We start from the raw sequence: 26634 nt of genomic DNA, 5'->3' as shown, positions 1-26634 counted from the left end.
TATGTAACGTCCTGTATTGTTGTTTCATGCGTCGAGGCGGATAAGTTTCCGATTGTCACCGCCTTCGCCATGATGTAGGCAGTAAGCCATCGGTGAGCCTTTTAGATAGCCAGGGCTCGCTGAGTTGACATCTTTTTTAATCTCCCATTGTCGGTCCCTGTGACAATGTCGAGTACCAGAAATTTTTCACTTGCCCTTCGGCGGGCTCGTATGCCCAAGCCTCGCTGTTGGGTGCGTCCCATCATCGCCAACAGTGCTTCTGTGGCGGCTGTAAGATCTTTCAGTGTCAGCTCCGTTGTCGGAGGCAATGCGACAAGAGATATCAAGCTCACCACCCATGCCTATCCCGAACTCAAGCGCAACCCCAATTTTGCCGAAATCACGGAACAGGATGTGAAGTTCTTCAAGGAGCTGCTTGGCGCTCAATCTGCTGTGATTGATGGTGTGACAACAGATGCTACGGACGATATCGAACCCTTCAATGCCGACTGGATGCGCAAATACCGCGGCCACACGAAGCTAGTCCTCAAGCCACAGAACAAGGAGGAGGTCAGCCAGATCTTGAAATACTGTAATGAGAAGAAGCTGGCTGTTGTTCCCCAGGGAGGTAACACCGGGTTGGTTGGAGGTTCGGTGCCTGTGTTCGACGAGATCGTCATCAATACTTCGCGCATGAACAATATCCGCTCTTTCGATGAGGCCTCTGGTGTGCTGGTTGTCGATGCGGGTGTCATCCTTGAGGTAACCGATCAGTACCTCGCGGAACGCGACCACTTGTTCCCCTTGGATTTGGGGGCAAAGGGTTCGTGCCACGTCGGAGGAAACGTCGCGACCAACGCGGGAGGACTCCGTCTGCTGCGTTACGGCAGTCTTCACGGCAATGTGCTTGGTCTTGAAGCTGTCCTGGCGGATGGTACTATCGTCGACTCCCTCTCCACCTTGAGAAAGAACAACACAGGCTATGACTTGAAGCAGTTGTTCATCGGCTCTGAAGGGACGATCGGCATCGTCACCGGCGTCGCCATTCTGTGTCCTCCTCGGCCCAAGGCGGTCAACGTCGCCTACTTCGGTCTCGAAAGCTATGAGCAGGTTCGCCAGGCTTACAAGGAGGCCAAGGGGCACCTTTCCGAGATCTTGTCCGCCTTTGAGTTGATGGACGGACGCAGCCAGAAACTCGTTCACGAGTCGACTGGCTCAAAGTACCCACTGGAAGGGGAGTACCCGTTCTACTGCCTGGTCGAAACCAGTGGCTCCAATGCGGAGCACGACATGGAGAAGCTGGAAGGGTTCCTGGAACATATCATGGGTGAGGGGATCGTCGCCGACGGTGTTCTAGCCCAAGACGAGACACAGTTCCAGTCTATCTGGCGTTGGCGAGAGGGCATCACAGAAGCTCTGAGCCATCTGGGTGGTACTTACAAGTACGATGTCTCTATTCCTCTGCCTGAGTTGTACCAGCTTGTGGAAGACTGCCGTGAGCGCCTGACGAAGATGGGGTTCGTGGGCGATGATGACTCGTTCCCGGTCCGGGCCGTCGTTGGATATGGCCATATGGGTGACTCAAACCTGCACTTGAACATTTCTGTCAGGCAATACAACAAGGAGGTTGAGAAGGCCATTGAGCCTTGGGTGTATGAGTGGATCCAGAAGCGCAACGGCAGCATCAGCGCTGAGCATGGATTGGGACTTGCAAAGAAGGAATTCATCGGGTACAGCCAGAACGATACCATGCTCAAATTGATGAAGCAACTGAAGGCCTTGTACGATCCGGTAAGTCTGGCTCATTTCACACATCTTTTGAAGTTACTAATAATCTTCTAGAATGGAATCATGAACCCTTACAAGTACATTTAGATATCAAGCGCTTGCATGACGGTGTTGTATATAGCGGGTAAGAAGTGTTGAAAGTTCTCTTAGATAATTTTTTATTGCCCCCAGTCAAGTCTGATATCATGTTCTTTTCGACTATCAAGGACTCAAAAACTCCTCCATGAAATATCACCGTAAATCTGTCTTGTCTGCCTTACTGCCTTACCACTACCGAACAGTTTACGACTTTCCATTTCCGGATTCGGTCCGAAGTGGCGCTGCTGCTTGCTCACTAAGCAAATAATAATAGGGGTCCATGCGACCCTTTATACTAGCTATTTAACTATGGAGTACTTGAGGCTTAATTTGACTAAGCCACAACGCAGTACTTAACTAAGGGGCCTATCTAGGGGTCTGACAACCAAAGGACAAAGGGTAAGTCGGGGCTCAAAGGATGATTAAAGAGGTAAAATGAATTATGATTAATTGCTTATATTACAGCCCTTCAGCTGACAGGTTGTAATGAATAATGATTGGCTGAGAACTCATTCCCATGCAGCTGAGCTCGCACCGCACTCAGTTACAACACCAGAACAGCTCAGACATGCCAATAATCATCAAGATAGGTACTCTTGGTGAATTTCTTTTTCTAGCCCCTAGAACACTCTATACTAAATTTTCTACATTGGAACTGGAATGCCGGTCAGCTGCTCTTGGCACAGAGGCTGTGTATTTTCTCAACATGTTCCCCTTGGTTTGTTAAAGTCATAATCACCTATCCTACCACATCAAGTCACAATACTGGATTATAGGGCCACAGTCTTGCTCTGGAGACTCCCAGGGGCATCTGTTCGGTTTATGTTGCAACATTCGAGATGCCGGACTATTACAGTGATTACTACTTCACCTCGAATCGGACACAGTATTTATGTCCCACATTTTCGACCTTCCAATGCCAGCCCCCCAAGGCCTGCGCACGCGATCCACAAACGGGGAAATTTTACTGCTGTGATTCCCGCGATGCCTCCGGGAATGTGTGCTGGTCAATACCTCAGGATTGCGCCACAGATGGCAGCACCCTTACATGCGGGCATGGGGATCAGATATGGTGCTGTCGTTACCAAACGTTCGTCTCTTCTCGTCTTGTGTCCACGGGATGGCATGAGTCCTAAATTAAGCATACAGGGAGGAATGCACCTCAAAGCCAGGTCAGTTCAATATCTGCTGGAACAAGGTCCGAAGCACGCTCGGCAATATAAGCGAGGAGCTGCTCCAGGACACGTACTCCTCTTTGAGTGCTGCAACCCCATTGGCGAGTAGCTGGGTTTTTGATCCCGCGACATTGATGGCTACCGCGACGCACACTGGCTCGACATCCTCTTCGCCCTCTACATCGGCGTCCCAAATACCTGATACAACAGCGACAGCGACTAGCTCTCCACCAAGTCCTGATTCTTCCCCCACATCCCTATCGGGCGGCGGTATTGCTGGAATAGTGGTTGGTGTTGTAGCTGTCGTCGCTATTGCCCTAGGAGCAGGGATGTACCTTCTGAAGCGACATCGCCGGCGAGTGAATCCCACAGCTGGTCTTCCCCCTACCCCCCTAACCAAGCCAGCCCATGAGGCAGGACCGGGGAACCAGGTCTTTGAGGTTGATGGGGAAAGATATCTACTAGAATTGCCAGGATCTTCTGAATGATAATTTGCGTGGTGAAGAGCCTACCTACCACAGGCCTTGTATATGAATCATGGTTTAGTATAATAGTTGTCTTCGCTGCTAATTTCAGAGATATCGGGGATACCTATATTTTCCTAATCCTATAACATCGACGAGGTATGCACTTAGAAAGTTAGATGAGAATAGTTAGGTATACCTACCTTTGAGCTGAAGTGCAGTGTATTATTCTTCAGAATTTGTCTCAATGAGTTGCTGTACCCATATCCAAGCCGTTAGTAGCAAGTTAAAAGTGTTGGCTTCGCAACATGGGATGTCCATAGAAGGACCTCCGCCCTTGCAAAACTATTCAAACTTATGTTAGTACCAGCGTCAAGAACAAGGAATAGAAAAAATTGTTCCTCTTCTAGATCTTTCCCCAGAAATCCTCAACATCATCCTCAAATATGCTCTCTAATATTGTCGCCATCCACCGGGACATTCCCCCAAAGCGACATTAATCGCTGGTGCCTGACCAGTGACCAAACCCAGGGGCGAAGGGAATGGGATATACACAGTTGACTTGGACTTGTGATGGAACCTTTCGTTGTGAGTAGGCAGTGAGTCTGGATTGTGAGGGGTTTTGTATGAAGCAATGGCAGGCTCTCAGATTTTCTGCAAAAGTCGTGTTCCAGCTATGCTCCTCTGCTTGCTCCGCATATTGTATTGCTTCCTCTGCGTGCTGCTTTTTCTTTCTCCCTCTGACCCTCTGGTAATCTGCTTGTTCTTCAGCCTGTCTTAGAAGCGCGAGTAGCTCCTCTTTGCGTGGTTAAGTGCCTGAAGTCATTTGTGGACCCTATTAGCCCTGACCGTGCATAGTATTGTAATTAATTGTTAGATGAAATGGGCTGTTCAACAGCAGTCAGATACAGTACAGATCTTCATATACAATATCATTTTTAGAAGCAATGTTGGTTTGCAGATACATTATATTTAGCATCATACTTGATTGGCACAAGGTATAGAAATTCTCTTTACAGATTGGAGCCTCCCAAAGGTTCCAATATTATGTGTATATGCCTAGCAAACCATTCAGATCTAAAGAGACATTAGAACTGTCCTGAATTCTGTAGTATGTTTCCTTGAACACTTTTATGCATCACTACACACAGAAGCACAAGAAATAAGCGGCAGCACTGGATAGTTGTGAGCATTAGACTCAGTGAGAAGCAAAAGGTTCTCAATGTCAACCTTATTATTTTCTATGCAACGGTAAGGATACACTAAAGTAACTTATATACAAGCTCATCAACGCCTATGTTGTATTTCTAAGAGGCCTTGACCTAGTCAACCGCCATAATGATGGCCAACATTTCCTAAGAGAAGCTGTGGAACAGTCGGGAAAACGCCTTTGGAAGGCCTGCGTCACCTCTTTAACACGCGCTGCCTTCTGCATTAGCCCCTTCAGGAACTGGTCCTCTTCCTGGCTGTAAGGCCTGGCCTTCTGAACCAAGCTATGGAATTTTGTAGAAGCCTTTACTGCTTGCTCTCTTGCTTTAGCTTGTGTTAATGGCCCTGCTGATGCAAGATCCGCTCCTATCTTACTTCTGATTGTGCACATACCAAAAGAGCTCTGGATGATCAGGGACGGCTCTGTAACTGCTGACAATTCATTGCTCGTCAATCCTCATTCCAGCTCCTCGCTCAACAAACTCGGAAGTGGTGGGGCATGATGGATGAGCGTGTTGTTAATCTCAGGGACAGTGACGCCTTAAGATTCAATATCTCCCAGGGTTGGGCTTACATGTGACATTTGAGACGGGAAATAGATTCCAGGCCGCTCTGCCAAAGGCTTGCTCTCCAACTGCTCACTGAGGTTACATTCATCAGGCTGTTGGAGCTCACCATCTGATTGATATGAGATAGTCGTAGATGCCCCCAGAATCCGTGGGTCGATTGGAATGGTACTGGGAACGGAGCTTATTGCTGACTTGAACTACTACTACCACCGCCGGGCATATGCGGGGAACTTCCGGAAGCGGGCAAGCTCCACTTTGCTGCCTTAGGCGGCTGGGCACCGTGGTTGCCATGCGCTACCGCCTGTTGTTCCTCCCGCGAACCATGGAAAAAGTGCGGCTGGCGATGGATCACGGGTTTACTAGTACGTACTCGATACTTGCTTCCCCTTCCATCCCAGCTCAATTAGCCGTTTTCTGGTCATTGGGGGTCGAGTGTGCTCGACTTGTCCAGATCAGCCATAGAATCTTGCCGGGGCAGGAACTGCTGGTTGGGCTGTACGAGTTGCGCCTTGTGTGTCCGCTCTTTGTTGTATTTTGCGTATCAGCCTCGGATCCGCCCCCCCCTGAGCTACAACTCGGGTAGCAGCTCGCGCAACCATGGAGGGAGATATGGCCAGTCGGTATCAGATGATGGAGGAGCTGGGAAGTGAGTGGTTACCACCAGCCTAAAAATTTGCGATTGGCATTCACTGACGAGGAAATTTGTTGTTGGCAGGTGGAAGTTTTGGGACTGTGTACAAAGCTATTGAAAAATCTACCGGAGAGATTGTTGCAATTAAACATGTACGCCCTCACGAGTCCATGTCCTGTTTTCACTTCCCAATTGACCGTCTGGAAATGGTTCTAGATCGATCTCGAATCGAGCGAAGATGATATTCAAGAAATACAGCAAGAAATCTCCGTCCTGGCCACATGCGCAAGCCCCTACGTGACGCAGTACAAGGCGAGTTTTCTTCGGGGACACAAGCTGTGGATTGTCATGGAATACCTGGGCGGAGGATCTTGTCTCGACTTGGTAAATATATCATTTGGCCAACTGCGTCATTGGGACTCCGTGATCGCTAACTGTTACCTAGCTGAAACCCGGTGTCTTCAGCGAAGCGCATGTTGCTATTATCTGCCAACAGCTGCTACAAGGCATGGAATACCTACACAGCGAAGGCAAAATCCACCGCGACATCAAAGCTGCCAACGTCCTTCTCTCTCACACAGGAAAGGTCAAATTGGCCGATTTTGGGGTTGCGGCGCAGCTTACCAACATCAAATCGCAACGCAATACCTTTGTCGGGACCCCGTTCTGGATGGCTCCTGAAGTTATTCAACAAGCTGGATACGATTACAAAGCGGACATTTGGTCACTAGGGATTACCGCAATCGAGATGATCAACGGAGAGCCGCCCCATGCGAGTACGCACCCGATGAAGGTTCTCTTCCTCATTCCAAAGGAGCCAGCCCCTCGATTAGAAGGAAACGAATATAGCAGCGCTTTCAAGGACTTTATAGCGCAATGCTTGACTAAGGACCCGGAGCGAAGACCCAGCGCAAAGGAGCTTCTGAGACACAAATTCATTCGCAATGCAGGGAAGACCGAGGCGTTGCAGGAACTCATCCAACGGAAGCAAGATTGGGATGCCGGCAAAGGCGTGAGGCAGAACGTCAAGTACTATGCGGAGTCACTGTGGGTTCTTGTCATGGGTTTTTGAGTTGTTACATCCGCTAACTAGACTCACACAGCAATACTATCACGCGGCTGGATGACGACGACGGTTGGGTCTTCGACACTGTCAAGGCACCTCCCACATCGATACCAGAGGATCTGGACGACCTAGTATCTGACCGAGATACACGAGACCGTTTGTACGACGAAGCCTCGGAGTTGATGGACAATCTGCACATGTCCAGTCCGCCGCTCCCGCCGAAGCATGCCACAAACTCGACGGTGCGACGGACTCCAGCGGCCGACCGGAGCCTTTCTGTGCGACGGGCGAAGCGACGGTCAAGTGGCGTCAAGCAGCCCCTGGGTGTCGACTTGAGTTTTGGCAACAGCCCGTCAACAGTTCGCCAGTTCCGTCGGGTGTCGGATAAGATCGCGGCCGATCCCTCATACACAAACCAGTACCACATCGCTATTGATGAGAACGCAAGTCCCAAGACACTGTATTCGGATTCGAACAGTAAGGAGGCGCAGCTAGGGCGTCGAGCTTATAGCAAGGCTGTCGGCCTTGCTTGCCAGGAGGTCCTTGGCACTACTGCAGACCAGGAAAAAAGAGAAGCCATCTCCAGACTGGCAGAGGCCTGGAGCGACCTGGAGATGGTCGACCCCGAGGGCCTGTACCATATTCTCAAATCTATGAATGAGAAACTTCAGAGGTCAGTGATTGCAGATTCGATTGTCCTTCACTAGCGTCACACTGACTTTCGCCTCCTTTTCAGTGATTCTAAACTCGCAACTCTCGTCCCGCAAGCTCCACAACCCGAATCCCCACAGAGACCACGGCTCGTTTTAGCACAAAATAATCCACATCTGAAGAGCCACCGTCGCCGTCAGTCTGCAGCAGTGCCAGACTCCAATTGGCAGCCGGCGCAGTTGTCTAACCTCCCCGGTCAGCAGGTCCCGGGAATGGAACACACCAAGCAATTGTCGGATGTCCTTTACCAGCGTTGGTCCGACGGCCTTCGTAATCGCTGGCCTGGAATCTAATTTCGTCTACTCTTTTGCTGACCATGCTGGAGCACTTTCCCTTTCGCTGTATAAAAGGTTCTGGGGCGTCACAGGCTTCGATATATGATCTTTTTTTCCCTCCCGGTTTGCTGATTTGCCATTTTTTTTTTTTTCGATTTCTTTGGCATACAACCCTCGTTCTCAATGTCTCACTAGGGCGTTCATTCTGTCACTTGGCTTGTTCATTTCTCTGATGGGTTGAAATGCTGGTCAATGATACCCACTTCGAGATTGGTCTCTGTCCTTCGCTGCGGTGGGAGAGCATGTATGGTAGTACATCTAACTGCAGACTTGACCTCTACTCAGCAGCTGACCTTGGTCTCTTTCTTTTTTCTTTTGGTTTGCATAAGGATTGGTCCAGGTGTTCACATTTTTGGATTACTTTCTGGTGAATCTGTTAACTGTTCGTGTGTGACTATCAGAATTTTTCTCTGTCCAGCATTGATTGTGTGATTACCTCTGCTTTTGTTTCATCATAGACTCTGTGTCCTTCGAGGGCCCTGTGTTGCAGAGCATTTTGCTTCCGTTCTCCCTGTGATATATGTGTTGCTGGTCATTAATTGTAGCTACTGTGATTCATTCCTGTATGTTGTGTTTGTTTGAGGCGTGGATATAGCGACTCTTTGGAGAAAATAATGATAATCCGATGTATTCATCGATCTGACTAGATCACTTCTTCATCTGTATGTCTGTAATCTTCTAAAATTATAAATTCTATCTCGATCACTCAATGCATACCGCTGCATAGTGCAGTTTTCGTCAACAAGCCGCAAATGAGGCTTCCTGAATAATCATCCTGTATTATTGTGAGACTCGATTACGACCTACCTAATTAAAGATGGGGGGACTGCCAATTGGAGCCCAGACTCGAGATGATCGTGCCCCCTGAATGGATGAAACGAGGCCGTCGACGCTGGAGGCGGCAAGGATGCGCAGTGGGAGACCCGCTGCTTTCTTGACGTCCTCCTGAGTCGTCACTCGTCAGGCTAAAGAAGTCTAGTCTAAGAGACTACGGGGAATTCTGGGCCAGGCGGTCTGTTGGCTTTAGTCAATTAGACTGTTTGATTAAGGTGGACTTGCTTTCTTTAGGGGAGACGGTCCTCATTTCCACCTGTCCAGCAATGCGGCCAGACCTCTGCATAATTTCTCCGAGTCTTTCTCCCTTCTCTCTTTCCATCGCTTCCTTGCTTTGATTCCTTCTTCATCAGTCCATCGCTATCATTTGGCTGGCCAATCCTCACGCTCATTTTGTCATGATTGATCTACTCTAAGTACAATCGCTACGTTCTACGCTTTATTCTGCCCCGAAGATGGGGAGCTCCCCGGGAACGGGCGACGCGGAACCTGCGCCGGAAGCGTCCCAAACATTGTCGCCATCGTTCCAAAGTCAGCAGGAACAGCCAGCTGCCAGTGCTGAAGCTTTGTCTGTGATACAACGTCGTCAAGAACTCCAGCAGAAGCGATCATCCATTCCCCCCCGACCGAACGGTGCTGCTCGACACGCAAAACGTCTAACCCTCAACTTTCCTATCAACGTTGTCCCTGGTCTTGAATCCGATCCAAGCGTCACCTCCCCTGAATCTATGACACCTGTTACATACTCATCGACCCGTCCATCTCCTGCCCCTGCCGCCGGAACTCCGATCGTTTTCGATGATCAAGATGATGGCTCTAGTCTTCTGACCGCCATTGCGTCACAGGAACGGAAGGTGTTAGAACTCCGCGAGGAGCTTCAGCGGGCGGAGGCGGAGCTGGATACTTTAAAGAAACAATGGGCTTCTTCGGAGAAGACAAAGAAACGCACGGAGATTAACCACCGAGCCGAGCCTTTGCTCCCTCTGCGGTCTCCTGACCACGCAACCCCTGACGAATCGAGCCAGCATCGTAGAGAACGCAGTGCAGGCACAGCGGATGGCTCTTCGGCCGTGCAAACTCGACTCAGCCGCGATCTCGAGCGGCGCCAAAGCCTACGAGCGACCGCGAATGCCGGCACCGCGATATCTGCGAATGGACGGCGTGTGTTCCAGGGGTCTCATACGCGGGCGTTGTCGCTGCTCTCGCCCGTTCATGGTCCTGGTGTAAACAAGCAGTTTGGTACTGATGCGGACGGCAACCGTGCGACCAGGACGCCGCGGTCGGCGACATTGCCCTCTGTTGAACGCACTGCAACGACCGAGATGGGCGAACGGCCTACAGAGGATATGATCTCTCAGTGGCGGAGAACCATGCCGCCCCCGTCTCGGGAGGCACTAGTGCGTACCGGCAAGCAGATGGCTTCAGATCTGAGAGAAGGCTTGTGGACATTCCTGGAGGACATTCGACAGGCTACCGTGGGCGAAGAGGGAATCAATGCAACCCAGTCGAGAGGCGTGGCCCCCGCGCGGAAACGAGATTCCAGCTCCGCGTCCCGAAGCAGAGACCGTTTGTCGGTGCATGGAGGCAAATCATCGCGGTCACCGTCGTCCTCACGGGGCAAGGCGGCAGGGACACAATTATCTGGTAAAGACACTAAATCGGCGGACATAGACGTGTCGTTCTGGAGTGAATTCGGCATTGATGCAACTGGGCAGAAGTCCCCGAACGCTCGCGGAGCCTCAAATACCCCACGCGGGGCGACCGAACAAGAAACCTCCAACAATCTCGACGTTGAAGAGAACTGGGATGACTGGGATACTCCCCAACCCAAGAAGATGCACACCCCTTCGTCGAGCCGCTCCACGCTGGAGTCCAAGCAAGACCAGTCTCCGACGACACAGAACAGTAGCCCTCGTACAAGCGGCAGGTATGCTATTTGATCTATTCCAGGCTTGAAACTCGCTGTCTGACCTGGTTGATATGCGCTGACGTGGAATAGCTTTGGCGACTGGCGCGCCACGCAAGATGACTTCGTCCCCGATCCCAGCGTATCTGATGGCATTCCCTGGCCTGCAATAACCAAATTCGCTCCCTCGAAGCTCACTCGGACGGCATCCAATTTGATGGCCGAATGGGAGCGCAGTCTTTCGCCCTCGCCTGAGAGAAAGAATCAATCGAGTTCCCCGCCGTTCAACAAGGACGATAAGAAAGACTGAACCCGTCCGTGTATTATCCGACTTCATGACCCTTGGACCTGAATACATGCTCCTTTCTGCTTCACGCTGCACTGTAAATACAAACATATATGGACATGCGCTCTACCTAGCTGGATCTCTGCATGGACCAAGTACAAACTCACGCAGGGCTACGATTTATCATTCGAATACCCTTACGACCACAGCGTTTTGTTCCAGCCAATTCTTCGGATGTGCCATTCTATGACTTCTTTTCTTCCTCTGTTCCCTGGTTCTAAACATGTTTGATGAAGCCCAGTTCCGACCACGGATTATGTTTGACCACATTATGTACACATATCTTGGCCCTTTCACATTTCTATTTGATTTTTGCAATTAGATATATTCAAGCCAAATTCTTCTCCAGCTCCATGAACATCTCGACAATATATTGGTGGAGCCGAAAATAGTCCAGCTGATCATGTGATCTACTGCGCTTTTGGCTGCTTTACTCCGCCGTAAAATAAATTTGTTTTCGCCATCTCCGCAAAATATCCGGGGTTGATTATCGCGCCTGTGGATTGAACTCGGCGACCTCACTTCCATTTAGCGACTTGAATTTTTCTTTTTTCGTTTACGAGAATTCTACTAGCAGAATTCCCGCGCATACATTGCAGCACTCGATAGCCTCTGCGCTGAGAGACATCCCCCGCACTCCAACATGAGCTTTCCAGGAATGACTCCGCCCATTGGCGGCATGGGAGGAGGAAGCCAGATGCAGGGCATGAGTGAGCAGGAGCAGGCAATGGTCAAGGCGGTTCGTTACGCAAACATCGTATTCTACCGGCTACATGCTAAACACAAAACAGATGCACGCTGCAATGGAATCCTGTCCCGTCAAGACCGCCATCTCCGGTACAATGGGTTTTGCGCTGGGTGGTGCGTTCGGCTTGTTCATGGCTAGTGTACGTTGAATTCTGATATTCCCAACCTCAGAAGACGGGTTTCTGACGTCTCTTCTTCTAAATAGATGTCATACGACTCCGCATTCACCCCTCAAGGAGCCGCGATCTCGGACCTCCCCTGGCGCGAACAACTCCGTCGCGGATTCAAAGACATGGGCGCCCGCTCCTGGTCCTCGGCGAAGAACTTCGGTATCGTCGGTGCCCTCTACGCCGGCACGGAGTGCTGCATCGAGGGACTGCGGGCGAAGAACGACCTCACCAACAGCGTTGCGGCCGGTTGCATCACGGGCGGTATCCTCGGTGCGAAGGCTGGCCCGCAGGCTGCCGCCGCTGGCTGCGTTGGTTTTGCGGCTTTCAGTGCGGCGATCGATGCGTATATGAGGATGCCGTCGGAGGAGTAGTCGGGCTTCCGTCACTATTCTGTTTGCCCGAACAGAGGGTTTGCGAAACATGTATAAACATTGGCGCGGCGTTGGGTTGTTCTTGTGATTGGGATAGATATGGGCAGCATTTCGGGCGTTCTTGGTTGAACTTTCTTTTACTTTGCTTGATGCGGATGAGGTGCTTTGTCCGCGCGTGCATATACTCCGCTTCTGCGCGTTTTGTGCATATGGTAGATCTTGAGTGAGCACTGACTTGTGTGGTATGTGGGCGACTCGCAGCTCAAGTGTACAATAAGTGATATGGGTTTAGAGGGTGCGGATACAGGCATAATACTCCGATCTGCTTAACCACTAGGCTTCTTTTTGAACTCTCCTGTAGACATGATTAGATTAGCAAACCTCAAAAAATAACAAATTAAATACGATAACAGCTCTGATTTCAAGGGGTTTTATCTCTCTATAAGGACAAATTTTGTCTAATATCCATATGAACCGCATGACATTCCTCTTTGCCCCGCGAGATGCATATTGGCTATACTCATGACGTAGGAGGCAACATTATATATTCCGCAGAACATCCGCAAAATATCAAGTTGACAATGCTGACTGCGCCCGTCTTCACTGATGCTATTAGTCTAGAAGATGAGCTGTACGGTAGGTCTAAAGCAGAGCGAGACACGATCAGTTCTTCTAACTCGATCAAGCAAGTCGAGTATTCCGTTGACAAGCCGCTGAACCGGGAGCCCTCCGTCAAGAAACTCGTCGCGAGGTATGTGCCGTCCACTTTTTCGACTGTTGTTGTAACACAGTAAGAGAGATACACGGATAATAATACTAAAGTAGCATTTAGCTTCCTAACACCCGCGGATATTTCCTTTGATCGGAACCACGGGCCCATCCCCCATCTCTCGGCAGACTCCCATAGAGTCCAAGTCGACGGCCTAGTCTCAAATCCTCTCGCCCTATCTGTCCATCAGCTCGCAAGAGAATTCCCCCAGCATGAAGTCGTATGTGCCCTGGCATGCGCCGGGAACCGCCGGCACACGATGCGCACCATGCTGAAGGAAGTGGAGGGCATCGACTGGGGCGACGCGGCGGTCATGAACTGTAAATGGAAGGGGCCTAGGCTAAGAGACGTATTGCTTCGCGCTGGGGTGAGGGAAGACGCGCGCAAGGACGGGCTGTATGTGGAGTTTTCATGCTACCAGGTGAAATGTCAGGATGATGATTGGTTTGGGGCGAGTGTGTCGCTGGAGAGGTGTTTGGGGGAGGACGGGGATGCGATTCTTGCTTTGGAGGTGGGCCAGGAGACTTGTTAACTTGGAGACGTGATGACCGCTCACTCACTGATGGAATGGCAACAGATGAATGACGCTCCTCTCCCCGCGAACCACGGGTATCCTGTGCGTGTTATCCTGCCTGGCATTGTCGGCGCCAGGTGGGTCAAATGGCTAGACCGCATCACCGTCTCGGACCATGAGTCGCCCAACTTCTACCAGCAGCTCGACTACAAGGTCCTACCGCCAACTGTGGTCGATCAGGAGTCGGCGCAGCCGTTTTGGGAGCAGATTCCCCCCATGTCCGATATGCCTATCAACTCCGTTGTGGCGGTCCCAGAAGATAACGAGACGGTTGTCTTGTCCAGTTCAGGGGTTATGGAGATAAAAGGGTATGCTGTTCCGAATGGTGCGGGTGGACCGGTTACTCGCGTGCAGGTTTCAATGGATGGAGGAAAGACCTGGATAGATGCCAGAATTGAGGAATCTGGGCAGGGAAACAGGCGATGGTGCTGGGTGTTGTGGACGGCAGCTGTCTGTCCTGAAAGAGGAACGGGGAGGGAGGTTCTGAGCCGAGCTTTTGATGCTGGCGGGCATGTACAAGTCGAGCATTCGCAGTGGAACCTGAGAGGTGTTGGGTATGATGGGTATGGGCGAGCGAGGAATCTAACAATCATTTAGTGCACGAAGGACTTTGATGATTCGTGCGAATCGAGGTATCCAAAGAGTTTGAATGGCAAGGAAGACTCTTCGATTGACTGACAGACTGCTGTGTGAAAAGCCATAACGTAAAATCGTGAAGTTGTATTCACCGGTCTAATGTAAAAACACTATACACAACAGCCAAATCATGGCAACACAACGTATTTCTCCAGGTGCTTGGGAATCGAGCTCCTGAGACCCTTGCTCTGAAGCCAGGTGTTGGAGAAAAGCCGGTCAGCATACCGGTAGGCACCATCGCACAGAATGGTCACCACATTGCTACCCTTGGGGAGCTTCTCGGCGACCTCCTTAGCGGCGACGACGTTGAGCGCGGAGCTAGCGCCCAGGTAGAGACCCTCCTCATCAAGACAGCGGTAAACCATCTCAATGGTCTTTTCGTCGCTGATGGTGAGCGATCCGTCGAGCAGGTCGATGTCGGGCTGCAGGTTGTCGGTGACACGACCCTGGCCAATGCCCTCTGTGATACTGCTTCCACTGCGCTCGGTCAGGTTTCCGCCGCTCTGGATGTAGCTGTGGAGAACACTGCCCGGAGGATCGGCAAGGAAGCACTTAACGCGGCCATCGCTGGCGGTCTTGAGGTATCGTGTGATACCAGCCAGAGTGCCTCCTGTTCCAGTAGCACATGTGAAGGCATCGACCTTTCCTTCAGTTTGAGCCCAAATCTCGGGCCCAGTTGTCTCAATGTGGGCTTGGCGGTTGGCGGTGTTGTCGAATTGGTTCGTCCATACGGCATTTTCCAGAGACTCGGCATGTCGGCGCGCCTGGTGGTTGTAATTTTGAGGGTTGTCGAATGCAACAGCGGGCACAGGATAGACCTCAGCACCCAGAAGACGCAGCAGGTCGATCTTACCCTGCGACTGAGTGTTGGGCATGTAAATGACAAGCTTGTAGCCTTTGGATCGGCACACATGCGCCAAACCAATACCGGTGTTGCCAGCTGTCCCCTCAACGACCGTACCGCCTGGTTTCAGAAGACCCTTCTCTTCCGCGTCCTTGACAACGAATAGCGCCGCACGGTCCTTGACGCTGCCACCGGGGTTCTGGAACTCGGCTTTGCCGAAGACATTGCATCCGGTTTCCTCAGAAAGTCGCTTCAGTCGGATGAGAGGGGTGTTTCCAATAGCTGCAAAAACAGAGACCGGTTAGCATGCTGCAATTGCTCTATCAACGTGAGATGTCCATTGCGGTATCCTATACCTTCCGTCAAACCGTTCACGACGCCCTGAGCTCTGGATACCCGCTCATGGTAAGCGGTCGATGCCTCCACGGCGCGGAGGGCAGTTGTGCCAAACCGGCGTACACTTTGTCGGAACATGCTTCCCTATAGACCACAGTTCCTCCAGAACATCCGTAACGGTACTCACACCAGAGAAAGCCGAAATGACTTGCGAGAATAAGTTCCCCAGGTTCTCCTACGCCGAGGATCGGCATTAGTCATCTTTCGATCACGTGAACTATGGCGTGATGAGGCTTGTAATGAGTTGATGAGCTTATGGAGCCAGCCATTGCCTCTTCTGTTCGAGTTGGTCTTCGCAAATATAACGTGACTCTTATAAATACGGCTGGTATAAGAGCAATTTCAAGCAAAGCAGTCTGTCCCGTGGCAATACGGGGATGTTCAGGTAGATCGATGCTTGTACGTAGAAACAATGACAGATGCCATGGGGAACACGTGCCATGAGCCCTAGCCCTTATCTTAGTGCTTCCCGTTTGGGCTGTTTGTTTATTCTTGGGCCCCCGTGACAGCGATTTGCTTTGAGAGTGGTACCTCCGCGCTGCTGAAAGAGGACAGTCCTCTTGACCACGATTCATATTCAATCACACAACTGATACTATACAGCAATAAATGAGATATAAATGACTACTCTGAGATGATCCAAGTCTTTTTTCGATACTAAATCTTCCGCCACATTTGACAGGATTGTACGCCATTCCTCACTACCAAGCAGAATGCCTGGTCGAGTTTCCGCCCGTTCGACCTCTGCGCCGACACGCAGGTCATCGGCTCAACCTTCAGCTTCGGGAGGTCGCGCCGCGTCTGCGACCCCATCCTTTGTGATCCCAGAGGAACCTGCTCCGCCCGAAGCATCGCCTAACCTACGCCGCGATGTTTGTATGATTTTTGCTGATGCCCAGCGTTCAACGACCGGTCACCGAAAGCTTGTCGTGCGATTGAGGAAGCTGCAGGAGATTTGCTGTGAAATTTCTCCGAAAAAGACGAAGAAGGATGGCAAGGGCTCTGAGATTCGGGAGGAACTTTTACTGCCGCGCGAAGAAACCATTCCGGAGAAGGAGTTCAATGTAGAGGTTGGTCGCTGTTTGCTGCGCATACTGCCGATAAAAAAGACCGAGCCAGTTGGCGATCGAATTCTGCGGTTTGTTGGCACTTTCCTATCTCACGCGACTGAGAAAGATGCCGAAATCTTCACCTCCGAAGATGACGATGATGACATGCAAAACATCATCGAGACCCCAACTGCCCGGCTGGCGGCTCATTTGATCAACATTGTTGTGCCGTTGTTGGCGGCAAAGGACAAGATCGTGCGTTTTCGCGCGACACAAATTGTCACCCACATTGTCAATTCTCTCGAAACAATCGACGATGATCTCTACCATACCATTCGACAGGGACTATTGAAACGGATTCGAGACAAGGAGCCCTCAGTGAGGGTACAAGCTGTGATGGGGCTTGGGCGCCTGGCAGGAAACGAAGAAGAAGATGACGACGAAAATGATGATAGTTCCAAAGCCCTCCTGGAAAAGCTCATTGACATAATGCAGAATGACACAAGTGCTGAAGTGCGAAAAACGTTGTTGCTCAATCTGCCTCTAGTGCCCGCGACTCTCCCGTATCTGCTCGAACGTGCACGAGATCTCGAAGCAACAACCCGACGAGCCTTATACTCCCGCTTACTTCCCACCCTGGGTGACTTCCGCCATTTGTCGCTTTCCATGAGAGAGAAGTTGCTTCGCTGGGGCCTTCGAGACCGAGATGAAAGTGTTCGAAAAGCCACAGGAAAATTGTTTTATGACCGCTGGATTGAAGACTGCGCTGGTACAAACAACGATTCCGAAAATGGTCCTTCCAATCAGCGTTCTCCCCCAAACATCCCCGCGCTGCTGGAACTGTTGGAGAGAATTGATGTGGTCAGCTCTGGGATGGATTCCGGAATTGCGCACGAGGCCATGCGCAGCTTCTGGGAGGGCCGCCCCGACTATCGAGAGGCGATTGTTTTTGATGAGCCGTTCTGGGAATCCTTGACGGCCGAGTCAGCCTTTCTTCTACGATCCTTTAACGACTTCTGCCGTGTCGAGAACGAAGGAAAGTTCGATAGTCTCGCCGACGAGAAAATACCTGAGGTGACAGCCTTCGCACATTTTTTGAAAAAATACATGACCGAGCTCCTACAAAGGAAGAAAATGGCCAAGGACACTAGTGAAGCAAACGACGACGACACTGTTGAGAATGAATTTGTCGTTGAACAACTATTACATATCGCCATCACACTGGACTATAGTGACGAGGTCGGCCGCCGGAAAATGTTCTCCCTCCTTCGCGAGTCCCTAGCCGTGCCCGAGCTACCTGAAGAATGTACCAAGCTCACCGTCGAGACTTTGAGATATGTGTGCGGACCAGCTGCCGCGGCTGAGAGCGAATTCTGCAGTGTCGTTCTCGAAGCTATTGCCGAAGTCCATGATACCATTGTGACCGAAGAGAGTTTTGTTTCGGCCAAGTCTGAAATCAGCGACGCGACCTCCAGCCGTCAACGGTCTGAGACCCCGGCCGACAGCGAAGCTGAAGTACCCTTCAATAAGGAGGAGGCAAAGGCCAAAGTTTTGCGCGAAATCGTGGTCAATATGAAATGTCTGCATATTGCGCAATGTATGTTGCAAAACGTGAAAGGCAATCTGCAACAGAACATGAACCTGGTTACTATGCTCAACAATTTGGTCGTGCCAGCGGTTCGAAGCCACGAGGCTCCGATCCGTGAAAGAGGTCTAGTCTGCCTTGGTCTCTGCTGCTTGTTGGACAAGGTGAGTTTTCTAGACATCAACCGGCATATTTTCCCAGCAAAAGCGCTGACTCATTATTTCCCCCGACCTCAGACTCTCGCCGAAGAGAATATGACGCTCTTCATCCACTGCTATAGCAAAGGCCACGAAGCCCTACAGGTCACCGCCTTACACATTTTGTGTGATATGGTAACGACGCATCCCTCGCTACTCACCCCTGTCACACAGTCTGATGGGGAAACCGTTTCCCCGCCAGTATTCCAGAAGCCACTGCTCAAGGTCTTTGCAAGAGCCCTGAAAGCTAGCTCTCCGAACAGTGTCCAGGCTGCTGCGGCCACCGGCCTTTCAAAATTGTTGCTCACAAATACTTTTACCCCGTCTGGAGCGAACATCCCACAGGCCATACAGGAGTACAACGAGTCCGCTGTGGAGACCCTCTTGCAATCGCTCATCGTTTCTTTCTTCCACCCGCGTACTCGGGAGAACCCGGCCTTTAGACAATCCTTGGCCTATTTCTTCCCTGTTTACTGCCATTCCCGCTTGGAGAACACCCAACACATGCGAAAGGTGACGGTTCCCGTTATCCGTGCGGTTCTCAATGCGGCGGAGGAGTACTACTCCCTAGAAGCCGAGGAAGATAGTGATGGCGAGATTGATGAGACTGTTGGGCAGAGGGAGCTGAAGACCCTGATGGCAGGTGTCTTAGGTATGCTTGCCGAATGGACTGATGAGCGGAGAGTGGTGGGCCTGGGAGGAGAGAAAATTCTTGCGGGTGCTCCGACGAGCTCCAACGCCTGTGGATTCGTGCACTTGGCCCTGGTGAAAGATATCCTGGAGCGTGTTCTGGGAATTAGCACCGGTCCCAACCGGTGCTCCAAGGAAGAAAAGAAGCTTCTATTCTCGCTGATGAGTAAGCTTTATATATCGCCGCCTGTGGTGCCATCGCGATCTGGGTCTAGGAACCCCGAAGGCGACGATCCATTCCGCTCCAGCATCCGGAGTGCCAGTGGAGGAGAAATCTCCCCTGAGAACGCCGCTCTTGCCCAGGAAGTCAAGGAATTACTGGACGAAACCATCCAAGAGGGTCTCGCGGCCGAAGCAGCGGGTCGAAATGCGCTTGTGAAGGTGAAGAATGCGGTCCTCAAGCTTCTCGCAGCTGCGCAGGGCACCCGGTCTGAGAGTGTGAGGCCGCGCGAAGGCACCGAGGAACCCGAAAGTGATGCCATGAGTGTCCGTTCTGGGAGTGTTCGGCCGTCGATTGAGCACCCAGGCAATCGCCGGCGGATGTTCTCAGTAGAGCCCAGCATTATGGAGGAGGATGAGAACGATGACAGTCGAGGAACCATCATCAAGTCTGAAGCTCATGACGACTGAGGGCGTAGGTCGCTTGGTGCTTGATTCATTTCTTTCTTTTGCGCCGGCGTTGAATGACGGTTACTGGGCTGATGGATGGAATGGGTTATGACATGGTTATGAGGTTTTCATGTAATTATTGATTTGCTGAATTGGTGTATATGATTGACGCTGCTTCATTCAATTTATTGAACCTCTTGGTTTCTCGTGAATGCTCTACCTTTGATAACCTCATGATTTAGGGACTGAATGGTGGATGCTGACTACTAGTGGAATATGATTACGGCTTTTAAACTTACCAAGTACCAGATGGGGTCTCTCGGATGCGAGACTGGCCGATCCAAGGATCAAGGAACAAAGTTAGGACCAGAGGTTCAGTCGGAATGTCTTATCTACAGAGGTAGGTACCTGAGGTTGCCTTTAATCGACTTTAAATAACCTTGACAATCGGAATGTAACCATCCATTCTCAATGGCATGACATGGATTGACAGATCTCTCCCGTCCCAATCGTCCAATAAGACTTCGATCGTCTGCATCTCGTTGCTGTCACCGTGAGATTGCAGTAAGGTGGAATCCAAGTCGAACCACATGTCTCAGCCTGAGATACTTCAATTTCTATCGATCGATTCTCTATCTATCCATCTATCCATATTCCAAGTGTTTATGTTTCAATCATCTTCTGACGAGTCAGGATAAATATTTTGATGACATATACGAGGAGTATTCCTTCTAGTGGTCTAGCTAGCTACCCAGGTACATCTATCGAGACTAAGGTAGGTACCAGGATAGAAACCTGTTTATTACCTAGGTAGTACTTCTGTATATACTGTCTGGTAATATCATCACCTCCAACTTATTAATTGCACGTAACTCTTGCACGTCCTATATATAAGATTAGGGACATCACCTAAGACACCTCAGATATATGAGTATCTCATGGTGATGGAGCTTGTAAGGGAGCACTCTTCCGACGCGTTAGAGGCTGTGACACTATTAGAATCTTGTCCCTATCAGATTACTCCTCTATTATTAACAATCACATCAAAACTGTCGCCTATTGAGATGAATTGGGACTCCTGATTACTTCTATCCTGAATTTCTGACCCTTATTAGCTTCATCTTGGATTTCTGACATTAAGTATCCCAGTAGTCTAGGTACCTATCTACTGTCTGTCACCGGTGTATCTCCACTCCCTTTCCCCTCAGACCCGAAACTTTTCTTTTTATTAAATCTCGACGCTCCACCACCACCAGAAAAACCACCAAACGGACTCGCTCTTTACTGCTAACTGCCTTAACTAAGTACCTTAACCAACTACTGCTAGCTTGGCCTGGGGACTTTCTCTTCCCTTCTCTCATCTCTCTCTCGCTCTCTCGCTCCCTCGCTCCTCTCCATCTCCCCCTCCCCTCAATCCTCCTTCTCCTTACCCTTCTCTTTCTTGTCCTTTTTTTTCTGCTTGTTTCTTTTCTTTCTTTTTGTTGTTTGCATCTTAAATCACGGCAGTCCAACTGGTCGTGATTTAAGGTCTTCTGCTCAGCTTTGCAGAGACACTTTTTTTCCACTCCTCCCCCCCGTCGTCCCCTTTCCCTCGCCGCTCCGTTGGCAGTGAGTTCGGAAAAAAAAGAGACAACTACCTGAGCGATGGCCACCGTCTCAGCACCTACCCCTAAGCTGGATCGCTACGTTGTCATCCACGTCGCAACCACCTGCGATGAGCATGGCGTCTACGTCACCAAAGATTCTGCAGAGGTGATCGAATTGGGGTGGATTCTGTTGGATACCAAAACCTGCGAGGAGGTGGGCTCTATTTTCCTGAATCGACAACAATCGGCCTTTTTTCCTTCCCCCCCTCCTCCTTGCGCCTCTCTCTTCACCCCCTTCCCCTCTCAGTACTTAGGCCACCACCGCTGTTCGTCCGCCTGTCGCTGACTCGGACTTTTGTTCTCTGCTTAGCTACATCGCGAAAGTGTTCTCGTCAAGCCCGTCAACACTCCAATTACGCCTCTTTGCAGTAAGTCGTCCTTTTTTTTTTTCCCTTTTTTTTTTTATCTATGCATCTACCCAATTTCAACCGAACACGCTTCCTTGAATTTCGATCCCCTGCTCCTGCCCAGTTTCCCATTCACCGGATGCATCGGTCTGTTGGTTCAATGGCTGACAGTTTCTGACAGCAAGCCTTACAACTCTGACATGGGAACACGTCCGCTCAGCAGGTACCTTCCGTGACGCCATCAACCGTTTCGATGCCTTTGCCCAGGAACACCTCATCAGCAAAAATCTCGAGTTCGCTTTTGTGACGTTGGATTCGTGGGATCTCCGAGTGCAGCTGCCCCGTGAGGCTCGTGACAAGGCCGTCGTTCTTCCCCCATATCTTCAGCACTCACGGACCTTTGACCTCCGCACCGAGTATCAGAGATGGCAAACTCATCACCCCGAGTCTCTCCCTTTCGGTCCCAGCTCCCTTTCCAACATCTGCGCTGCGCTTGAAGTTGAACCTGTTCAGTCCTCCGCTCCGATCAAGCATAATCTCCCGTTCCACCTTCAGGCATTGGCCCCCGCCTCTCCTCGCCGGGCAATGGAGGAGGCCATCACTCTGGCTCGCGTTCTCCGCGGCTTGATCCGCAAGTCTCAGCCGCCGCACGAGCACCCGGAGATCTTGACTCGACCCATGGATGCCAGAGCGGATGTTCGTGCCTTTTTGACAGAGCGCAGCAAGGTTCTCCATCTGAGCGGTCTGCCCCACGACACTACCCAGTCGGAATTGGAAAGCTGGTTCACCCAGTTCGGTGGTCGTCCGATCGCTTTTTGGACTCTCCGGACACCTGATCAACATAAGCCCACTGGCACTGGCTTCGCCGTTTTCTCATCGCACGAGGAGGTGTGTACTCTTAAGCTTGTTCCTCCGTTTTTTTCCCCTTGTATGACTAACCCTGGATGGCAGGCTGCTGAAAGTCTTTGTATGAACGGCCGTGCCTTGAACGAGAAGGCCATTGAGGTTTCCCCCTCTTCCAGCCGTGTCCTGGACCGTGCCGCTGAGATTTTGACTCCTTTCCCCCCATCCAAAAACCGTCCCAGACCCGGCGATTGGACCTGCCCCTCCTGTGGCTTCTCCAACTTCCAGCGCCGTACGGCTTGCTTCCGCTGCTCGTTCCCCGCCATGGCTGCTGCCCCTGACCCGATGGGTTATGGAGCCTACGGCTATGGCCCCCCATCCATGGTGCCCTCGCACATGGGCCATGGCCATGGAATGGGCCACCCTCGTGGTATGGGTGGTAACGGTGGTGTGGTCCCTTTCCGTGCTGGTGATTGGAAGTGCGGCTCCGAGGGTTGCGGCTACCACAACTTCGCCAAGAATATCAACTGCCTGCGTTGCGGTGCACCTCGCTCAGGGGCTGCAGTTGTCGCTGACTCTGCGTTCCCCTCGCCCATGGACCCTCCGGCTGGGTTTGGCATGGGCCCCAACTCGATGACCAGCACCCCTGCTCCTGGTCCCTTTACTTCGGCCGCCGGTGGATTTGGTGGTTTCAACCAGCAATTCGCAGCTCCCCCAAACAACTATGCTTTGCCTTCAGGTCTTGGTAGCGCCCCTGGGGCCTATCCACCGATGGGTCAGATGAACGCCGGCTATGGCTCCACCAATGCCTCGCATACCACCTCGTCCTTCTCCAACCCTGCCACCCAGGCTGCTTTCAGTGGAGCTGACCACGCCTCCTCGACGAGCGCCTCGAATGGCGGATTCTATGCGACGGACGGCTCAAATGATCCCTTTGCCTTCCTTTCGACAGGCTTGGGCGGCTTGACGGTATCTGACGACGCTCACTCCCGTCGTAATGGCACTGGCGCCAGCAAGTCCCCTGCTTAAAAAAGGGGGGCACAACTCTTTGGGTAACCTTCTCATCAGCCCGATTCCCCCTCGCCTCAGTGGTTTGTCAATATGAAGGTCTGAGTCTGTTGGTATATGTAACGGTTGATATTCGTTGAATGCGCGTTTGTATAAGGGAATCTGCAGTTCTGGTGCATAGGGTTGGGAGGAGCAGGCCGGTAGCGTGTCGTCGTTTCATCCGATCTTGTTTGTTTTTTGTTCATCTTTCACATTGTCTCGCAGCCTTTTCTGGTCCACCACCTTTCGGCCTGTTTTACTATTGCGTCTTTGGAAGCGATGTTTGAGGGTATAGAAAACTGTCTTTGGTACAGTGAATGGCAGGCGGGCAAGGGGCGCTTTCATTCGTCGATTGTCCTCGACTGGTTTTGATCATCATCCTTCACCTGGGTTGGTTTGAGCTGCGCACATTCTTCTCATGGGGCATCTTTCGACGGAGCTTCTTTTCTTCTCCAAGCGCATAACCTCGCTCCAGCATTGCAAGCAGTGGTGGAGGCTCAAACATGGCATTGCATTCTAGATATTGCTGTTTCTTCTGCACTCGGAATTACTGGAGAATCATGGTATTGATTATGGATGGGATACAATGGGATGGACTCTCATTGGGGGTGTTGGGGTATTTCTTCTGCGTCAGCAAAATTTCAACACATTTGGGACACATGTGAGGCACAAAGATCGGGTATTGCGAGTGCAAGAAGATTGTTCTATATGTCTATAATTCCTCTGTTCCCCTTCTCTGACGTTGTCTTTTGACTACCATAGTTTTACAATATGAAAAGTCGATGTTACGCTGTAAGCCGATTTAAGAACTGCTTTGGCACCAGCACGATTTTGGTGCAAGAAAGGTAGAAACACGATGGTCTGGGCTGCCTTCTGGCTGTTCCAAGTGTAGCATTCATTGTTAACTATAAGGTAAGAAGATAGAATGACTGTTCAATCACTTTGAACTCTCGTACACCTGTCATGGAAGTTTGGTTGACGTAGCAAATAGCCGCGCGCCTAGCGCCTGGGAGCTCTGAGGCAACCGCGGGACTCGCGTTCACCTTCATCCCGTCATCACCCCCAGGTCGGAGACATAATCCTCAGCATTCAGCAAACAACATTACGAGCCATTCACTTACACCCTTTCTAATCTTTCTATCACCGCTTCCTTCATCCCATACCTATCTCCTATCAACGCAGCACTTCTCACAGTCCACAATGTCGGGATATGACCGAGCTCTTTCAGGTAAGGCAGCTTAGCTACCTTAGCTTCTTGCATCATTGGTCTAGGGGACAGCTTATTCTGACAGAGATATAGTGTTCAGGTATGCTCTGATATACTTTAGAGCTTTAGAAGCCGCTCTCTGACCATAATAATAGCCCCGACGGGCACGTCTTCCAGGTGGAATATGCCATGGAAGCTGTCAAGCGAGGTAGGTCAATCCGTCTTCTGAAGCTCTCCAATTTGATTATATTCAATTTCACACTGACCCATCTCTGCACTGAACAGGAACCTGCGCTGTCGGAGTAAAAGGCAAAGATGTCGTCGTCCTGGGCTGCGAGAAGCGGTCTGCTCTCAAGCTTCAAGATACCCGCATCACACCGTCGAAGATTGCCCTGCTTGACACTCACGCCGTTCTCGCTTTTGCCGGACTGAACGCCGACGCCCGTATTCTCATTGACAAGGCCAGATTAGAAGCCCAGTCGCACAGACTGACCGTCGAGGACCCCGTTACCATTGAATACATTACCAAATACATTGCTAGTGTGCAGCAGCGGTACACGCAGAGTGGTGGTGTCCGGCCCTTTGGCATCAGTACTCTGGTTGTAGGATTTGATCCAAATGACAAGGTGCCTCGACTATACATGACCGAGCCTTCGGGGATCTACTCAGCTTGGTATGTGGCTTCTTTGCTTGAGGCGAGTGACTAGGTTGGTTCGGGGAAACTTGCTGACTTGAATACGTACTCTACAGGAAAGCAAATGCTATTGGTCGTTCCAGCAAGACCGTGCGCGAGTTTCTTGAGCGGAATCACCAGGCCGATATGGACCGGGAACAGACGATCCAGCTTACCATCAAGTCGCTGCTGGAGGTTGTGCAGACCGGCGCCAAGAACATCGAGGTGGCTATCATGGCTCCCGGCAAGGCGATTGAGATGTTGCCTGACGACCAGATCGAGGCCTATGTCAAGAGCATAGAGACGGAGAAGCAAGAGGAGGCCGCTAAGAAGAAGACTGGCCGGACCGGGACCACAACGGCGGCCATTCTGACGCGGCCCGGTGGTGGAGAGACTGGGGAGTCAACCCGGGAGTCGGCTGACTGAGGAATGATTTGAGGACAGACTCCATACGGGACTTGTGCGACTATGAGACCTGACTACAACTTCCTTTCTCCTTTGAATGTCATGAGACTTCCGCAGCGTCATGCTCTTGAGATATTCGCACTATATCAAGTCTCTCTACGTTGTAGAACCATCCGATTGTGCAACAGGCAATCTACGGTGAATCTGTTTGGATGGGGAGAATATGGAAGCATTAGATCGTAATTGTCGTAAACCATCGTGGTCAATCCAACTCAGCCTAGCCGATCCGATATATCCTTGAAATTGAATATCGACTTTTCCTGGTGTTCCCGTACACGGTCGTCCTTGATCATTCTAAAGCGCGAAGAGTCAGCATCATCCCATCGACCTCACACGACAATGTGTCAAAAGCAGCACCAGATGGAAGAAACATACCTAGAATCAATCCGAGCATCATCGCCCTCAACCTGCAACGCAGCCTTGGGCGTCACAGCATCAATCACAAAGTGGTTATCGCAGTGCGGGCAGTACTCGTCACTACCAGAATCATCAGCGCCTGACATCCTCGCCTCATGGCCCTCAGAGCCACCAGTGCGCTCCGGGCACCCTGGGCCATTGAGCATGAACACACCTCTCATCGAACTCCGTCGCGTCCTTCCGGAAACACTTCTTGCACTTTTTACAGGCGAATGTCTGGGGAACACAGTTAAGAGGATGGTTTTTGCGGGGGCTCAAGGG

General features: G+C 51.0%; 11 protein-coding genes across 11 annotated transcripts; 9 read left to right on the top strand and 2 right to left on the bottom strand.

Moving 5' to 3' along the window:
• Positions 1-165: 165 nt before the first annotated feature.
• CDV56_103541 (FAD-binding oxidoreductase) lies at positions 166-1854 on the top strand (the record flags this gene model as incomplete). The annotated part of the gene is made up of 2 exons (XM_026757160.1): positions 166-1770; positions 1822-1854. 2 exons carry the CDS (start codon positions 166-168, stop codon positions 1852-1854), a joined length of 1638 nt encoding a protein of 545 aa, XP_026613623.1.
• Positions 1855-2684: 830 nt separating this feature from the next.
• CDV56_103374 (uncharacterized protein) lies at positions 2685-3508 on the top strand (the record flags this gene model as incomplete). Its single annotated transcript, XM_026756993.1, has 2 exons — positions 2685-2935; positions 2995-3508. 2 exons carry the CDS (start codon positions 2685-2687, stop codon positions 3506-3508), a joined length of 765 nt encoding a protein of 254 aa, XP_026613622.1.
• Positions 3509-5859: 2351 nt separating this feature from the next.
• On the top strand, positions 5860-7963 carry CDV56_102852 (STE20 family serine/threonine-protein kinase; the record flags this gene model as incomplete). Its single annotated transcript, XM_026756471.1, has 6 exons — positions 5860-5908; positions 5978-6045; positions 6110-6277; positions 6339-6940; positions 6997-7632; positions 7696-7963. 6 exons carry the CDS (start codon positions 5860-5862, stop codon positions 7961-7963), a joined length of 1791 nt encoding a protein of 596 aa, XP_026613621.1.
• Positions 7964-9294: 1331 nt separating this feature from the next.
• CDV56_102463 (DUF4048 domain-containing protein) lies at positions 9295-11055 on the top strand (the record flags this gene model as incomplete). Its single annotated transcript, XM_026756082.1, has 2 exons — positions 9295-10766; positions 10839-11055. 2 exons carry the CDS (start codon positions 9295-9297, stop codon positions 11053-11055), a joined length of 1689 nt encoding a protein of 562 aa, XP_026613620.1.
• A 679-nt stretch (positions 11056-11734) lies between these two features.
• TIM22 (translocation channel protein TIM22) lies at positions 11735-12379 on the top strand (the record flags this gene model as incomplete). Its single annotated transcript, XM_026755908.1, has 3 exons — positions 11735-11830; positions 11883-11978; positions 12044-12379. The coding sequence occupies 3 exons, from the start codon at positions 11735-11737 to the stop codon at positions 12377-12379; spliced, it is 528 nt and encodes a 175-aa protein (XP_026613619.1).
• Positions 12380-12960: 581 nt separating this feature from the next.
• On the top strand, positions 12961-14319 carry CDV56_102015 (putative sulfite oxidase; the record flags this gene model as incomplete). The annotated part of the gene is made up of 3 exons (XM_026755634.1): positions 12961-13130; positions 13212-13659; positions 13726-14319. The coding sequence occupies 3 exons, from the start codon at positions 12961-12963 to the stop codon at positions 14317-14319; spliced, it is 1212 nt and encodes a 403-aa protein (XP_026613618.1).
• A 167-nt stretch (positions 14320-14486) lies between these two features.
• CDV56_101828 (cysteine synthase A) lies at positions 14487-15676 on the bottom strand (the record flags this gene model as incomplete). Its single annotated transcript, XM_026755447.1, has 2 exons — positions 14487-15484; positions 15559-15676. The coding sequence occupies 2 exons, from the start codon at positions 15674-15676 to the stop codon at positions 14487-14489; spliced, it is 1116 nt and encodes a 371-aa protein (XP_026613617.1).
• A 635-nt stretch (positions 15677-16311) lies between these two features.
• Positions 16312-19749, top strand: CDV56_101252 (condensin subunit YCG1; the record flags this gene model as incomplete). Its single annotated transcript, XM_026754871.1, has 1 exon — positions 16312-19749. One exon carries the CDS (start codon positions 16312-16314, stop codon positions 19747-19749), a length of 3438 nt encoding a protein of 1145 aa, XP_026613616.1.
• A 1623-nt stretch (positions 19750-21372) lies between these two features.
• Positions 21373-23593, top strand: CDV56_100647 (putative RNA binding protein (Arp); the record flags this gene model as incomplete). Its single annotated transcript, XM_026754266.1, has 4 exons — positions 21373-21528; positions 21685-21742; positions 21903-22609; positions 22673-23593. 4 exons carry the CDS (start codon positions 21373-21375, stop codon positions 23591-23593), a joined length of 1842 nt encoding a protein of 613 aa, XP_026613615.1.
• A 1218-nt stretch (positions 23594-24811) lies between these two features.
• Positions 24812-25917, top strand: pre6 (proteasome core particle subunit alpha 4; the record flags this gene model as incomplete). Its single annotated transcript, XM_026753856.1, has 5 exons — positions 24812-24839; positions 24912-24918; positions 24974-25026; positions 25104-25491; positions 25569-25917. The coding sequence occupies 5 exons, from the start codon at positions 24812-24814 to the stop codon at positions 25915-25917; spliced, it is 825 nt and encodes a 274-aa protein (XP_026613614.1).
• Positions 25918-26168: 251 nt separating this feature from the next.
• On the bottom strand, positions 26169-26519 carry CDV56_100048 (uncharacterized protein; the record flags this gene model as incomplete). The annotated part of the gene is made up of 2 exons (XM_026753667.1): positions 26169-26250; positions 26332-26519. The coding sequence occupies 2 exons, from the start codon at positions 26517-26519 to the stop codon at positions 26169-26171; spliced, it is 270 nt and encodes an 89-aa protein (XP_026613613.1).
• Between the last annotated feature and the right edge of the window lie 115 nt (positions 26520-26634).

The sequence above is a fragment of the Aspergillus thermomutatus genome (genome assembly GCF_002237265.1).
Source record: "Aspergillus thermomutatus strain HMR AF 39 chromosome Unknown NODE_121, whole genome shotgun sequence".
Taxonomy (NCBI): Eukaryota; Fungi; Ascomycota; class Eurotiomycetes; order Eurotiales; family Aspergillaceae; genus Aspergillus; species Aspergillus thermomutatus.
This window is presented reverse-complemented; position numbering and strand designations above follow the sequence as displayed.